The 16,063-nt window shown below is 36.5% G+C and overlaps 1 protein-coding gene across 1 annotated transcript in view; it reads left to right on the forward strand.

Annotated features, from left to right (window-relative positions):
• Positions 1 to 16,063, forward strand: part of VPS13B (vacuolar protein sorting 13 homolog B) — a 634,327-nt gene that overhangs the window by 22,612 nt on the left and 595,652 nt on the right. Inside the window, exons 3-7 of the mRNA XM_060195774.1 lie at positions 3,605 to 3,725; positions 7,607 to 7,774; positions 8,651 to 8,832; positions 11,052 to 11,226; positions 13,622 to 13,890. Coding sequence (XP_060051757.1) covers positions 3,605 to 3,725; positions 7,607 to 7,774; positions 8,651 to 8,832; positions 11,052 to 11,226; positions 13,622 to 13,890 — 915 coding nt within the window. The remainder of the gene's footprint in view (positions 1 to 3,604; positions 3,726 to 7,606; positions 7,775 to 8,650; positions 8,833 to 11,051; positions 11,227 to 13,621; positions 13,891 to 16,063) is intronic.

Genomic DNA, 16,063 nt, shown 5'->3' on the forward strand with positions numbered 1-16,063 from the left:
CTCTTTATGGTTATTTAATTTCTTTTTTCTCTTGGTAGGGGGTGGAAGACAGCAGGGTAGAAGAGGAGAGAGAGGGAAAGACAGGAGAGACACCTGCTGCACTGCTTTTGATTTTCTGCACTGCTGGCAGCTCGAACCTTGTTTTTTTTCTAATGGTAACATGTATATTCGCCCACATGAAGTTTTAGAGATTTTATTATGTTTTTATTTGCTTCCAGTACCATACTAGACTGGTAAATTTGGTGGTGCTTCTTTTATTTGATATTGACATTTTCTCTCCAGATATATAAAATGGACTGTTGTTTTTACCATTACTGTAAATATAAGATAGTTTTATTATTGATTCATGAATTAATGGTGTACAGTACATGACTAGTTACCTTTTGATTGTTGGCTTTGCTCTCTCATATGCATTTTTCCTTTAAGCAAAATGTGTTCTTGATAAAAATAGGAATAAGAAAGTGTTTCTACTTTTTACTGTCATATTAATTTCCTACTTGAAATTTCATTCATTCTTTCTAGATAGGAAGTGAGTGTGGAAGAAACCACAACACCAAAGCGTCCTTCAGTGCAGTGGTGGCTGGGCTCAAACCTGGGTCATGCATCTAACAAAAGCAGCGCACCATCTAAGCAAGCCATTTCAGTGGCCCACCTGCTTTCTTGATTGATTACTGCTTAGTAATTCCTTTGTGACTGACTTTCTCTCCTCCTGCTCCTCTTCCTCCTCCTCCACTTACTCCTTCTCCTCCTTCATCTCCTCTTAGCAGGGTTATTGATGGAGTTTCATGCTTACACCACTTCATTTCTTCCAGTGACATTTTTTTTTCTTCTATATTGAAGTTTGGAGACAAAGGGGGAAAAAGACAGAAGACACTGCAGCACATTTCCACTGCTTGTGAAACTTCTTCCCTGCTGGCACTCCCATGTGATGACCTGGGACTGGCCTTTGTGAATGGGTGTGTGTGTGTGTGTGTGTGTGTGTGTGTCTACCAGATGAGCCACCTCCTGGTCCCTTTTCTTTTATTCTTTGAGTTACTCACTTACTTCTCCAACTCTGTCTCTCTTAATGGATTACTAAATCTCCTTTAACAAATTGTGAAACATCGACTATAATGAAGACTGAGACTGTGTCTATAGTTCTTAACATTGCCCCATTTCTGTTGAACTTAGCTTCATGAACCATGCCTTTAACTTCTGGTCTTGTTCTTCCATCTCAAACTTTGTGTACTGTGATCTTACTTGATTATCAGCCTTTTCATTTTTTTAATTTATGCCTCCAGGATTATTGCTGCGGCTCAGTGCTGGCAATATGAATCCACTGCTCCTGGAGGCCTTTTTTCCATCAATAGGATAGGACAGAGAGAAATTGAGAGAGGAGGGGGAATATAGGGAGAGAGATAGACATCTGCAGACCTGCTATACCACTTGTGAAGCGAATCCCCTTCAGGTGGGGGAAGGGGGTGGTTTGAAACAGGATCCTTGCTCCGGCCCTTGCATTTTGTAGTATGTGCAATTAACCCAGTGTGCTACTGCCTGTCACTCTTTCTACATGTGATACTCATTTGTACTCTTCAGCTACTGCTGTTTTTTCCCTTCTTTAGCCTATACCTTAGCCTAAAACTTCCTTACACATAGTAGTAAGGGGTTGACTGTCTATAGTTCTTCCAAGTAGAATGGCTTTCTTTATGTTCCTACAATAGTAGATTAAATTATTCTTGTAGAACTACTTGTAAATGTTTTTACTAGATTCAGAAATTCTTAAATACAGTATTTCTGGTTTGTCTGTGTAAATCAAGGAATTTTACCACATAAAAGCATTTTATAAACATGTACTCAATCTAGGCAAAAGAAGAGTACCCATTAGCATTCTTTATTTTCTTCCCAGAGCACTACTTAGCTCAGTCTTACACTGTTACAGTGTTGGGGGGGGGGCCGGCATGAGAGTCTTTTGGCATAACAATTAGCCTATCTACCCCACCTATTCGTATTCTATAAATTAGGTAATAGTTTGCAAAATATGACTTGTTGAAACTTTTTTTTTTCCAACTTCAGTATCACTTTATTGAAGGAATGTTCATTTATAGGCTTGTTGTCACAGGGTACATTTCTGCATTTCCCCAAGATAAGTGTCAGTACAGCTCCACTAAACTTATCCTTTTCCACTCTAGAGATGTAGATTTCCAACCTCCCTTTAGTGTCCCTCTCTTACCCCTTCTGTATAAGAATTCTTTGATATTATTAGTCTGTTTTGATCCAACTAAGGAAAGAAACTCTGTGTGTGTCTGTGTGTGTGTTTCCCCCAGGGTTATCTATGGGGCTTGGTGCTGGTCCTACAAATCACCACTCTTGTGGCCATTTTTTCCTTTCCTTTTTTTCTTTTTTTTTTTTTTAACTTGATAGGATAGAGAAATTAAGAAGGGTGGGGAGAGAGACATTTGCAGACCTGCTTCATCACTTGTGAAGCATCCCCCTTGAAGGTAGGGAGCACAGGTTTTATTATTATTTTATTATTTTATTTCTTTATTGGGGAATTAATGGTTTAAAGTCAACAGTAAATGCAATAGTTTGTACATGCATAACACTTCCTGGTTTTCCACATAATAGTACAACCCCCACTAGGTCCTCCTTTGCCGTCATGGTCTAGGACCTAAACACTTCTCCTCCCCCACCCCCATCCCAGAGTCTTATTTTGGTGCAATACACCAACTCCAGTCTAAGTGATGCTTAGTGTTTTCTCTTCTGATCTAGATTTTCAAGTTCTGCCTGTGAGTGAGGTCATCCCATATCCATCCTTCTGTTTCTCACTTATCTCACTTAACATGATTTTTTCAAGCTCCATCCAGGATGGTCTGAAAACAGTGAAATCGCTATTTTTAATAGCTGAGTAGTATTCCATTGTATATATATACCACAACTTACTCAGCCACTTATCTGTTATTGGACACCTGGGTTGCTTCCAGGTTTTGGCTATTACAAATTGTGTTGCTATGAACATAGGTCTACACAAATCTTTTTGGATGGGAATGTTTGGTTCCTTAGAATATGTCCCCAGGAGAGGAATTGCAGGGTCATAGGGTAGATCCATTTCTAGCCCTGTGAGAGTTCTCCAGATGGGAGCACGGGCTTTAACCTGGGTCCTTGGCTCACAGTAATATATGTGCTCAATCAGTGTGCTGCTGCTCCCCCCCCAACTGTGTTTTTAAACTAATAATTTTTTATGCTGCCTAAGCATGTAGATCGATTATATTTTTAGAGCTTAAAAATAAAAATTAGAAGACTGAGAGGCTGGGTGGTGGCGCACCTGGTTGAGCATGCATATTACAATATGCAAGGACCGGGTTCGAGCCCCTGGTCCCTACCTGTAGGGGGCTTTGCAAGGGGTGAAGCAGTGCTGTAGGTGTTTCTTTGTCTCTCTCACTCTCAATCTCCCCCTTCCCTCTTGATTTCTGGCTGTCTCTATCAAATAAGTAAAGATTAAAAAAACTTTAAAAAAATTAGAAGATTGAATGTGTATATTTAGTAACTGTGAGATATATATTGAAAATTTTTTATTGATTTGATTCTTGAAAATTAATGCTTTTTTTAATCTTTAAAATAAACACAGGATGACCATGACAGCTGTGGTTCTAATTCCACCAATCATAGCACCACTGAGAATACAAAATTATCAGCAAAACCTCGAAGAATTCAGCAGGCTGCTCCCACGGATCCTGATTTACCACCAGGTAACTTTTTTTTTGTTTTTAAGGTGCCAAAGAATGAACCCAGGGCCTTGCATATGTGCAATACTGCTAGGTGGGCTCTCTGAGCTGAATGCTTTTCATTCTTTGCTGGAGAGAACAGACTGGAAGGACAGGAAAGAGCAGAGAAGTCCCAGCACTATTCTAGCATCTATGGAATTCCCTCTGGTGCTGTTCATGCTGTTCGTTTGTAGTGCATAGTAATGTTCAAGCTTTACCTGATTAGGTATTTCTCAGCTCACAGGTTACTTCTAATGGGATTGAAGTCGATACTATTACTAGTTTTATCCCATTGTAGAATGTACACTTTCACTGTTTTTTATATTTGGAATATTTTTATATTTTATATATTTTATATTTGGAATATTTTTGCATGTAGTTCACATAATATAGTCTTTATACTTGCTGTGTGACTTTGGAACAGAGTTTTTACAGATGTCTTTCATTCTGTTTTAAGGCTCTTTTGTAGCTTGCTGGTCTTCAGTTTTCTTTACATCCTTTCCTAACCAAGTCTTGACTTTGACTTCCCACTAATAGTTTCTTTATCCCCCTTGTTTCTGAATGAGCAAGAAAAAAGACAGTAGGTTGCTTTGACTTGCTGAAAACTATAAAATTTACTAACAGAATAGAGAGTTTTGTAATTGAGAGAGTGCTGCTTTTTTATTTCCCGGAATTTTTTTCTAGTGACTTAAAAAAAGCAAGTACTTGGCAAATTTGGGAATGTATATGTGAGCTCTGTGGTTAAAGTACATTACTGCCTTTAAAAATGTTTAGCAATAATTCTTCAGTTTAACAGTCACTTTTTTCCCCCTCCTCCAAAGATCTATAGACTTTATTCTGGTTTTAAGCTAATTAATTTCTGACAGTGTTCTGGCACAATTTATTTGACTTGTAAGAAGCTAAGGTTCAGGGGGCTGGGTGGTGGCACACTCGGTTAAGCGTACTGAACTGGGTTGGAGCCATCACTTCCCACCTGCAGGGGGTCTCCTTCACGAGTGGAAAGCAGGTTTGCAGGTGTCTGTCTTTCCCTCTCTTTATCTCCCTGTTCTCTCTCAGTTTCACTTTGTCCTATTTAGATCTAAATAACAATTAAGAAAAAAAAAAAGAAAAGGAAATGGTTAGAAAGGGTGGATTTGCAGTGCTGGCGCCAACTCCCAGTGATAACCCTTGTGGCAATTAAAAGGAAAGAAAAAAAAAAGGCTAAGGTTCGGTAGACTATTTCATAGCTCTGTACTTCCAATATATGTTTTAAGTTATTCTTTAATTGGAAAATTTGAACTAGTATTGCTATGATGATCATAATGCTGATGCTTTGTTTTCTCCAGAACTCTACTGACTAGACTTCACTAATCTCTTGTCTGATTGATTGTTACAATGTAGAAAAGGATTCATGGGACCAGGTGGTGCTGCCAGTCATTAAGTGCTTACATTACAGTGCACAAGGACCCAGGTTCAAGCCCCTGGTCCCCACCTGGCGGGGAAAAGCTTCACTAGTGGTGGTGCAGGGCTGCAGGTGTCTCTCTGTTTCTTCCCCTTTATCTATCTCCCCTTCTTCTCGTAATTTCTCTGTCTCTATCCAATAGTAAAAATAAATAAAAACTATATATAAAAAAAGAAAAGGCGTCTGAAGAACTTACTTTACTGGACATTTTCAGTCACTCTTCGAGTAGTGTGATGACTCTAGAACTTTTTCTTTTCTTCTTCCTCTATTATTATTATTATTTTTTAATTAGCTCTTTGGGGAAAAATTAAAAGTCTATTAATTGTTTATTTACTAAGTGAATGTCCTTTATCCCCTTGCAAATGTTTCACTACATATCCCCTCAAAACTTCTACATGGGGACTGGACAGAGAAGTCACTGGGTTCGGAGGTGTGTTGTGCCAGGCCTGCCAACCGGATTTCAGTCCCAGCACTGCATCATGGGTGTCATGACATAGGAGGAAGCTCTGATGTCGTTGTAGCTTGCCCTTTCTGTCTCTCTTTCTCTGTATCAGTGGGGAAAAAAAAAAAAAAGGACTCTTGAGTGGTGAAATTGAAGGGCCCCGACTTTGCAGAAACAATAAAACATACAAAAATCTTCCTGTCCCACCTTATTCTATAGAGTCAGTACTATGGCAAAAAATAATCAGTTTGATTGTTACATTTCTATCTCCTTATAAAATGATTTGTTTAGGAAAAAATTGGTGGTTGATTAGTTATTGATTTCATAGATAAAAGTTTTCTATAGGCCTACCTGCATGTACTTAAAACAGAACTCAGGCTTTTAATGACTCCTCGGAAGCCTGTAAAGAAGTCCTGGTGCGGGATGATGGAGGAGGACCTAGGCAGGGAGCGGGGGGGGGGGGTGTAGAGTCTTTTTGCAGAAAACTGAGAAATTTTATACATGTACTAATAGCTGTATTTACTGTTTCCTGTAAACCACTAATCCCCTTCCCCAATTAAAAAAAAAGAATTTAGATTGATACTGAGAGTTGAATTTGCCTCTTTTTAGCCTCATAATATGAAAATATTAACTCAAAAAATTCCCATTTTTAGTGAAATCAGGCATAACTGTATTCAGCTAAATTATTGGAGATGGCTTTAGATTAACATGAACTTAATTGGTTTCCTAACAGGAAAACCAATATCTTCTTTTATGTTGATACAAATTGAAAAACTTAAGAGACTGTGGATTATTCTATGGTAGCTTGAAATAAATTTTTTTGGAAATGCTTAGTAAACTATTGAGGGAAAGAATATTTAGTAATTACATCTAATATTTTGAGTTTAATTTTTAAAATGTTTTTTTCTTATTTCCCTGTGTTATCATTATTCTTGTCTATTCTTTCTCCTCATACTTTTTTTCTGTATTCTTAAATTTTTTAAATTACCTTTATTTATTTGATAGAGAACAGTCTGATGTTGAGATATAGATAGAGAGAGGGACAGACAGAAACACCTGCAGACCTGCTTCACCACTTGTGAAGCTTTCCCCTTGCATGTGGGGACTGGAGGTTCAAACCCGGGTCCTTGCACATTTTAACATGTGCACTCAACCAACCCCCACTTTTTCTATCTTGTTCAGTTGTGCACATTTTCATCTCTTTAATCTTGTTTTCATTTTATTCACGTTTTCTCTTATTGATTCAAAATTATGAATTAATAAATTGGAACAATTAATTTTATCTGGATGGTTATGTTTATTGTATTCTTCTTCTAGTCTGTTAAATATTTTTAGGCCTTTTTAAAATAGAAGAGTAAACACAACTTGTTATCCTTTATTTATTTATTTATTTATTTATACCACTGGGGTTATTACTGGGGCTCAGTTTCTTGGTGGCCTTTTTTTTTCTTAAGAGGGTGAGAATTAGAGCTGGAGAGGGAGAGACGTTGCAACATTACTCCACTGCACCCTGCAGGTGCTCCCATGTGGTTGTCCTGAGCTCAGATCCAAGTCCTTGTCCTTAGTAACACATACACTCTGCCGCACGAGTCATCTGCTTGATCACCCCCCCTTTTGCTAATATATTGTATAATTAACATATAGTTACGTTCTTTCATTTGTAAAAGTATTTGTAAAATAGGCAAAAACTAGACAGTAAGCTTGTAGTATAGGATAATCATTGAATGGGGTCTAGTAATACTGTGATTTCTTTCAGTTCATGCATGCTATATTATATAAAACTGATTGGTAATGTATCTTGTTATTTTGGATCAGCTTATTACTAATTATGTCACTTTCCAAACCTTTTTGCCTATCTGGTTATTAGTTTCCTGTTTTTGCAAAATATGCCAGATATTACTCACATCACCTTCATGAAATGCAGTAACGTTTCAGTAATTGTTAACGGACCTGCAGCATATTGAATTCTTTTTTTTTTAATAGGTTATGTGCAGAGTTTGATTAGAAGAGTTGTAAATAATGTAAACATAGTTATAAATAATCTCATACTAAAATATGTTGAAGATGATATAGTTCTCTCAGTCAACATAACTTCTGCAGAATGCTATACAGTAGGTGAATTATGGGATCGTGCATTCATGGATATTTCTGGTGAGTAAATGTTAATATTTTTTCATTATAGAAATAGTTGTCGTGGTCCGGGAGGTGGTGCAGTAAATAAAGCATTGGACTCTCAAGCATGAGAAATAGTTGTCTTGGATAATAACCCTGTGGTCATACTGACTGATAAATCTAATGAAAACTTTGTGCATGCAACCTAGAATAGTGCAGATGTATAGATTTGACATATAATTATAGAAAGTTAATAGACTCTCAGGGTAGGAAGCTCCATTCTTATTAACATTTTAACTCATTAAGAAAATGCTTCTGCACATTTGGGTTATTGGTAGGATTCCATGCTGCACAACTCCACCACTGCTGGCAAATTTTCACCCCCTTTCCCCTCCTCTTTCTTTTCCCCTTCTCCTCCCTCTCCCCTCCCTTCCCCTCCCTTCCCCTCCCCTCCCCTCCCCTCCCCTCCCCTCCCCTCCCCTCCCCTCCCCTCCCCTCCCCTCCCATTTCCCATCCCCACCCCCTTTTTTTTTTTTTTTTTTTAAGGATAAAGAATGAGTGAGAGAGGGAGACACCATAACATTGCTCTACCACTTGGGAAACTTATGTGCAGGTGAAGTGCCTGGAGGACTGTGGTAAAGTGTGCCCTCTACTTGGTAAAGCATTTCCTGGTCCCAGCACTCTTAATTTCTACCCATACCCCCCCACATACTTTTTCCAGATATAATATGTGATGCTGTACAAAGCTACTATGAGACGCATATATATTAGTATAGTCCACTGAAACTATGTTGTCTTTGTTGTATTAAACACTCTTGACTCTTTATTTTCACTATTTTTTTATTACTATTTATATTAACAAATAATAGTTGCCTTTCCACTTGCTAATTTTACTTAAATTTTCTTTCTTTTTAGCAACTGATCTGGTATTGAGAAAGGTTATCAATTTTTCAGACTGTACAGTTTGTCTTGATAAACGAAATGCTAGTGGTAAAATTGAATTTTACCAGGACCCTTTATTATACAAATGTTCCTTCAGAACTCGTCTGCATTTTACATATGATAACCTGAATTCCAAGATGCCATCTGTTATTAAAGTAGGTATTTCTCTTTCTAGTAGTAGAGTCATACTAATTAAATTATTTTAGGAAAAAATGCCATAACTATATTTATGTAAATGCTTTGTTTATATTTATAGGTTATGTGATAATATACAACATTTATACTTAATTTGAGTTATGGTATAGATATTTTGGGACTAATAATTTTTTTTTGTTTTTGTTTTTGTTTTGTGACTCATTTTCTTTGCAGTTGCTCAGCTGTTTATTAGTGTTTTGGTCTAAAGGTAGATGTAGATGATATAAATGATGTATTTGTGCCCAGAGAAGGCTGAATTTTTCTGTTCTGGTTCTTAAAAGTTATCATGAGCTGGTGATAAAAATAGTAGTTATGCAAAAAACTTTCATGCCTGTGGCTTCAGGATCCCAGGCTCAATCTGCTGTTACCATCATAAAGGCAGAGCTGAGCAGTGGTCTGGAAGGAAAGAAAAGGAGGTGGGGGGGAGTGCAGAGAGGAAACTCACCCTCTTAAAATTTTTGTTTATCATGCAGCGATTACTATGGTAAGTTTCTTTTTTTCTCGCTTAGATAACTTTAACATCTTATTTTCTTGGTTTGGGAAACCATAGCTTTTGACCTATGGTTTCCAGATGTAATGGAGTGTCAGAGTACAGTTAATTTTAAGGTACTATTTTTGATACTTGTGGAAGTTTACCATTCAAGGTATTGAATTTTTAGTGTTGAATTTCCTACCTTATTAAAGTTCTCTAATGGAAATGCTCCAAACACTCACACTGTTTGCTACATTTGTTTGGTATAGCTATGTAACTTACTATTTTTGCAGTTATTTTAAACACACTTTGTACTGTGCATCTTACTTGTACTTAAATGTATATTTATTTTTTATTTTTTAAATGTTTTGTGATTGGATAGAAACATCCAGAAATTGGGGAGGTAGGAGGAGATAGAGATGGAGAAAGAGAGACACCTGTAGCACTGCTTCACCACTTGCAAAGCTTTCCCCCTGCTGGGGAGGACCAGGCGCTCAAACCTGGGCATTGTAATTGCACTCAACCAGGTGTGCCATCACCCAACTCCCAAAATGTATATTCATATATGAAATTTACTTGCCCTTTTTTTTTTTGGGGTCATGTTCTGTTATCAGTGTTTTGTTCCTGTCCATTGTACATGGTATACATTGATATTTAAAAAGTTTTTATTAGCTAGAGATCAGAGTGACACCTCAGTACCACTTCACCATTAATGGAATTACTTGGTATCATCTATTGTGCCAGAGTCTTGTGTTTGATAAGGCTTGGGTTCTACTGGGTGAGCTATCTTATAGCCTGCATTCCATGTATGGGTTGTATGTTGTTAAGCAATCTGTCTTCATATTTGAACGCTATCTTACACCTTGTCAGTAGTACAACTTCCTTCACCTTCAAACACAATTTTTTAAAGAATTTTTTTTTTCACTGTAATCAGGGTTATCCCTGGGGTTTAGTGCCTGCACCACTATCCCAGTGGCCTTTATTATTTTTTTCCTTTCTTTTCTTTTTCTTTTTCTTTTTTGGATAGAACAGAGAAATTGAGAGGGGAGGTACTGATAGAGTGGGAGAGAGAAAGAGTTAACTCTCATGAAGCTTTCCTGCTACAGGTGGGAATCTGGGTCTTGAACTTGGGTCCCTGAGCATGGTAATGCGGATGCTCAACGAGTTGCACCACTCCGCAGCTCCTCAAATGTAGTTTTTATGTTATTCCTAAAACTATTATTTTTCATATTTCATAAATATCAGTTAGTTAAAAAATGAATGAAAGAATTTTTCATCATAAATTTTTAAAATTTATTTATTTATTTTGGATAGAGACAGAGAAAAATTAAAAGAGGAGATTAAGAGGAACAGAAATAGAGAGACACTTGCAGCACTGTTTCACCACTTGTGAAGCTTCCTCCCTATATGGGCATGAAACTGGGTCCTTGTGCATTGTAACGTTTCTATTCAACCAGGTGCATAACCACTTGGCCCCTTTTCATTTTCATTATAATTTCCATTTGCAGTTATATCGTTTAATATAATTTCTATTTAAGCTTGTCAATCATCGTAGCAATTTTTAAAAATATATTTTAGAGTAAACTACTATGCTTAAATACTAGGTATGTGTTTATGCTCTGGTAACCCATTTTAAGATTAAAATTTCTATCCCTACATTAATGTGTGCTCCCCATGAACATGATTTTGTTCTTTTTCATAATACAGATTCATACATTAGTAGAGAGCTTGAAACTTTCCATCACAGATCAACAGCTGCCAATGTTTATCCGTATAATGCAGCTTGGGATTGCTCTTTATTATGGAGAAATAGGCAGTTTTAAAGATGGAGAAATGGAAGACCCTACTTGTCACGATAAAGATATGTTAGGAAATATTGCAGGTAAATATAACAATAACTTACTTTTTAGAACTATTGTTCCTACGAAGTGTTTTCATCAGTGTGAAATTTAAGAAAACATGAAATATGCACCATAAGATTGAAGTTTGCAGTGTTCTAATGTGAGAAGACTGTTTTATTTTGGTTGTTTGGTACTACTTTGATTTCTTTTCTGCATCCTGGATCCTACTCATTGTTACTTTCTTTTTGTATGTTAAAGATAAATTTAATATGTTTAGTAGGTGTAAATGTTCAGAATGTGCTCTTGGTTATTTGAAAACCTTTTTATCATGACTTCAAATATGAGTGGTAATCTACTTGGATAACATTCTTGGGTTGAGGGTTTTTCAGTTCAAAACTTTGAATATATGCTACCAGTCTTTTCTGACCTTGGAGCTTTTATAAGTTGATTGTCTTATAGTGGGTCTCTTTAGAGGTAACTGTTTTTCTCTTGCTGCTTTTAAGATTCTTTTTTTCTTTGATCTCTTTGCCATTTTAACTATAGTATATCTTGGCATGTGTCTGAGTTCAGTTTGGACCAATTAGAATTTCTTGGATCTGAGTATCTCCTTCAATTTGGAGAAGTTCTTGACTACTCAGATAATAATTATATCCTTTTTCCTTTTCTGGTACCCCATAATGTGAGTATTGTCTCATAATTCTTTTATATTATTTTTTTATGCTCTGGTTCTGTTTTTTTTTAAAGCAGTATTTCCTTTTTAAAAAATTTTATTTATTTATTTATTTTCTCTTTTGTTGCCCTTGATTTTTATTGTTGTAGTTATTATTGTTGTTGTTCTTGATGTCATTGTTGTTGGATAGGACAGAGAGAAATGGAGAGAGGCGGGAAAGACGGGGAGAGAAAGACAGACACCTGCAAAACTGCTTCACCACCTGTGAAGCGACTCCCCTGCAGGTGGGGAGCCGGGGGCTGGAACCGGGATCCTTAGGCCGGTCCTTGCACTTTGCACCACGTGCGCTTAACCTGCAGCTCTATCGCCCGACCCCCCCTGGTTTTGTTTTATATGATGTTCATGCCTCCACAACATTCATCTTTTTTTTTTTTTTAATGATTAATACTTTAAAATAATGGGAATCCCTCTTAGATCAGGAACAAGATAAGGCACTATCACTACACTATTAACATAATCTTAGAAGTTTTAGCCATGGAAATCAGTCAAAAATAAAAGGTATCCAAATTGAAAAAGAAGGAAAATCATCATTTGCAGATGACATGATAGTATATGTAGAGAAACTCTGAAGAATTCAGTCAAAACCTCTTAAAAATCACTAGCCTGGGGAGTCGGGCTGTAGCTCAGCAGGTTAAGTGCAGGTGGCACAAAGCACAAGGACTGGCATAAGGATCCCTGTTCGAGCCCTGGCTCCCCACCTGCAGGGGAGTCGCTTCACAGGTGGTGAAGCAGGTCTGCAGGTGTCTATCTTTCTCTCCCCCTCTCTGTCTTCCCCTCCTCTCTCCATTTGTCTCTGTCCTATCCAACAACGATGACATCAATAACTACAACAATAAAACAACAAGGGCAACAAAAGGGAATAAATAAATAAATAAATATAAAATAAAATTTAAAAAATCATTAGCCTATACAGCAATGTAGGAGCTTACAAATAAGTGTATAGAAATCAGAGGCATTCCTATATGCAGGTAATAAACTAAAACAGCAAGAAATCAGTTCCATATACAATAGCATGAGGAAAAATGAAATATTTGGGCATAAATTAACTAAGATCCTGTACATTGAAAACTGTGATTCATGAAAATGGAAAGATAACCCATGCTCATGGATTAGAAGAATTAATGTCATTAAAATGACCATTTTACTAAAAGCAGTGTTGCAGATTCAATCCAATACATATCAATATTCCTATCTATAGAGGAATCTATAAAGGAATAGGACAAGTGCTACAGAAGTTGTCTGGGACCACAAAAGAGAATTGCAAAAGCAATCTTGAAAAAAAAAGATTGAGAATGAAGGCAACATACTCCTTGCTTATAATTCTGCTAAAGGGTAACTGAAACAGAAATAGATAATTGATTATTTGTTTCAAGTAAAAACAACCAGTATATAGCTTGTTTGTATTTTATATGTAGAAAGAAGAATGTGGGAAAATGTTTCCAAAGAATTCGCATTCCTAATTGCCTTTTTGATATTTACAATTTCTTCTAATTATTTATTGAATAGAGATCGTCAGAAATCGAGGGAAGGGGGACAGAGAGGAAGAAAGACAGAGATACATCAGCAGCACTGCTTCACCATTCACAAAGCTTTCCCTCTGCATGTGGGGACCAGGGGCTTGAACTAGGGTCCTTTTGCATTGTAAAGTGTGCCACCAGGTGGACCCCTGCTCTTTTATTTTAAAATGACTTTATTTTGATTGATAGGTACTGAAGATGAAGCAAGAATAGATGTACAATATCCTGCTCAGTACAAAAGTCAAGAGTTGTATTCACAACAAGAAGATGAACAGCCACAGGGATGGGTTTCATGGGCTTGGTCATTTGTGCCTGCAATTGTGAGTTATGATGATGGTGAAGATGATTACCTTGGAAATGATCCTACAGCAACCACACATCAACAAAAAGCACAGACGTTGAAAGATCCTGTTATTTCTGTAGGATTTTACTGCACAAAGGCAACTGTTACATTCAAAGTAGGTTTTTTTCTTATTCATATTTCTCTCAATTTTAATTTCAATTTCAATTTCTAGTAAGGATCTAGCTTGTTTTACACTCAGTAAATCTAAGATAGTTTGACAGTACTTTATGAGATCACTAATCTGAAATTTTTAAAAACATATTCTGAGTATTTGTTTTGAATATTAACACTAGACATGTACCAAATTATGTAGCCAATAAAAATGTTGAAGTAAAAATGCTTAGGGGTACAATGTCAACTGAATTCCATCATGAACTGAACACACATTCTTTATTTGTTAAATGCTCTGCACTAGATATTTAGTGTAAACATTAGAATCATAATTTTGTAATTTAGCTAAGAGTACTTTTGGATACAATTGTTAAATTTTTTTTTTTGGAGAGATAATGTTATAAATAGTTTCTAAGACCCTTTATCAAGCACATTTGGAAATGATGAAATGTCCACTTTCAGTAACAAGGATTTTCTTTCTGTGTACCCAGTAAACACATCATCACTATATTCCAAAAATGAACACCAAATATGGCTATGTTGTATACTCTTAAAAGTGCCAATGTTAGTAAAGATAATTACTTCAACACTAAAAAGGATGGTTTCTGTGATACCCACAGAACACTTTGGAAATCCTGACAAGGATATTAATATGGATAATTACTAATTTTTTTGAATAAAGTGATATGATGAAGTGAGGCAGGGGAAAGAACTTGGAAAGAGGCCACAGTGACCTAAACTTTCTGGTAAACAAAGTCAGCAATGAATGTAGGACAAATGTCACATGGGTTGGCAACTCCTGTCTTTCAGCAATTCAGGAATGTCTTTAAATCTTTAGAAAGCACAGTGATGCTGTTTTTTTCCCCCTCTTTCTAATTTTTTAAAAAAATATATTTATTTTAAGGAGAGATAGAAAGATATGCATTTGGAAAGAGAGAGGGAGAAGGAAAGGGAGAGGTAGATGTAGAGGTAGAAGGAGAAAGAGAGAAAGGAAGAAAGAAAGGATGAAAGAAATTCACCAGAGCACTGCTCAGCTTTTGCTAATAGTGGTGTTGAGGATTGAACCAGTGGCTTCAGAGACTCAGGCATGAAAGTTGCTTGTGTAACCACTATGGTATCTCCCCTTCCCTCCCTACTTCCTTTTTTTTTTTTTTTTTTTTTTTTTTTTACCAGAACACTGCTCAGCTCTGACTTATGGTGGTGTGGGGGATTGAACCTGGGACTTTTGAGCTTCAGGCAGGAGAGTCTCTTTGCGTAACCATTATGCTATCTACCCTCCACCCCCTTCCTGTCTTCTTAAGACATTCGCTACCAGCTTTATGAAACTCTAATTCCAATTTTCACATAAAAATTTAATATTTAAATTAATAAAGTGAATTATATCCAGGAGATACTGCAAAGGACTTGTACATAAGAGGTCCCTGGTTTCACCAAGAGCCAGGTCCTTGCAGCTACTATTTTACTCTATATCCTCATTCAATATAAATTTACTTTAGTTGTTTACATATGGTTTTTCTCTTTCACTCTTTAATACTGTCAAACTTCTAATCTAGGTTTTCATCTATTTTCTGTAGTGTTTAATAAACTCTGAATATTTTCTGCATTAACAAATGTGTGAAAAGTACATATACAAAAGACATAAGCATATATTCTTTCAGACTAAATATTAGTAAAGTGAATGCTTTTATGTTTTCAGAATTAAAAATTGCTAGTACTTTGGCATTGTTTGTGCTATTTGATCACACTTCTCTGCATCTCAAAAATAGTCCAGCTTTAATTTTGGATTATGTATTCTTTGACTTTATTTATTTATTTTTTGGAAGTACTTTTATTTATTTGGTAGAGACAGTCAGAAATCAAGAAGTTGATAGAGAAGGAGAGAGACAGAGAAGACACCTCCAACACTGCTTCACTACTCTGACAGTCTTCCCCCTGCAGCGGGGACTAGGGGCTCAGACCTGGTTCCTTGTGCATTGTGATATGTGTGCTCAACCAGGTGTGCCACCACCTGACTCAAATTCATTTACTTTTTAATATTAGTTTATTGCACATGTGATATTCATGCATAGTACTTAATTTGAGAGAAGCTCATTAATGCCACCTGTGTGTCAGGTACTGTTAAATCTCTAGAAACACCACACTGAGCATATTAAGATTCCTGCCTTTTAGAACATGAA

This window comes from Erinaceus europaeus, chromosome 8, assembly GCF_950295315.1.
Source record: "Erinaceus europaeus chromosome 8, mEriEur2.1, whole genome shotgun sequence".
NCBI lineage: Eukaryota > Metazoa > Chordata > Mammalia > Eulipotyphla > Erinaceidae > Erinaceus > Erinaceus europaeus.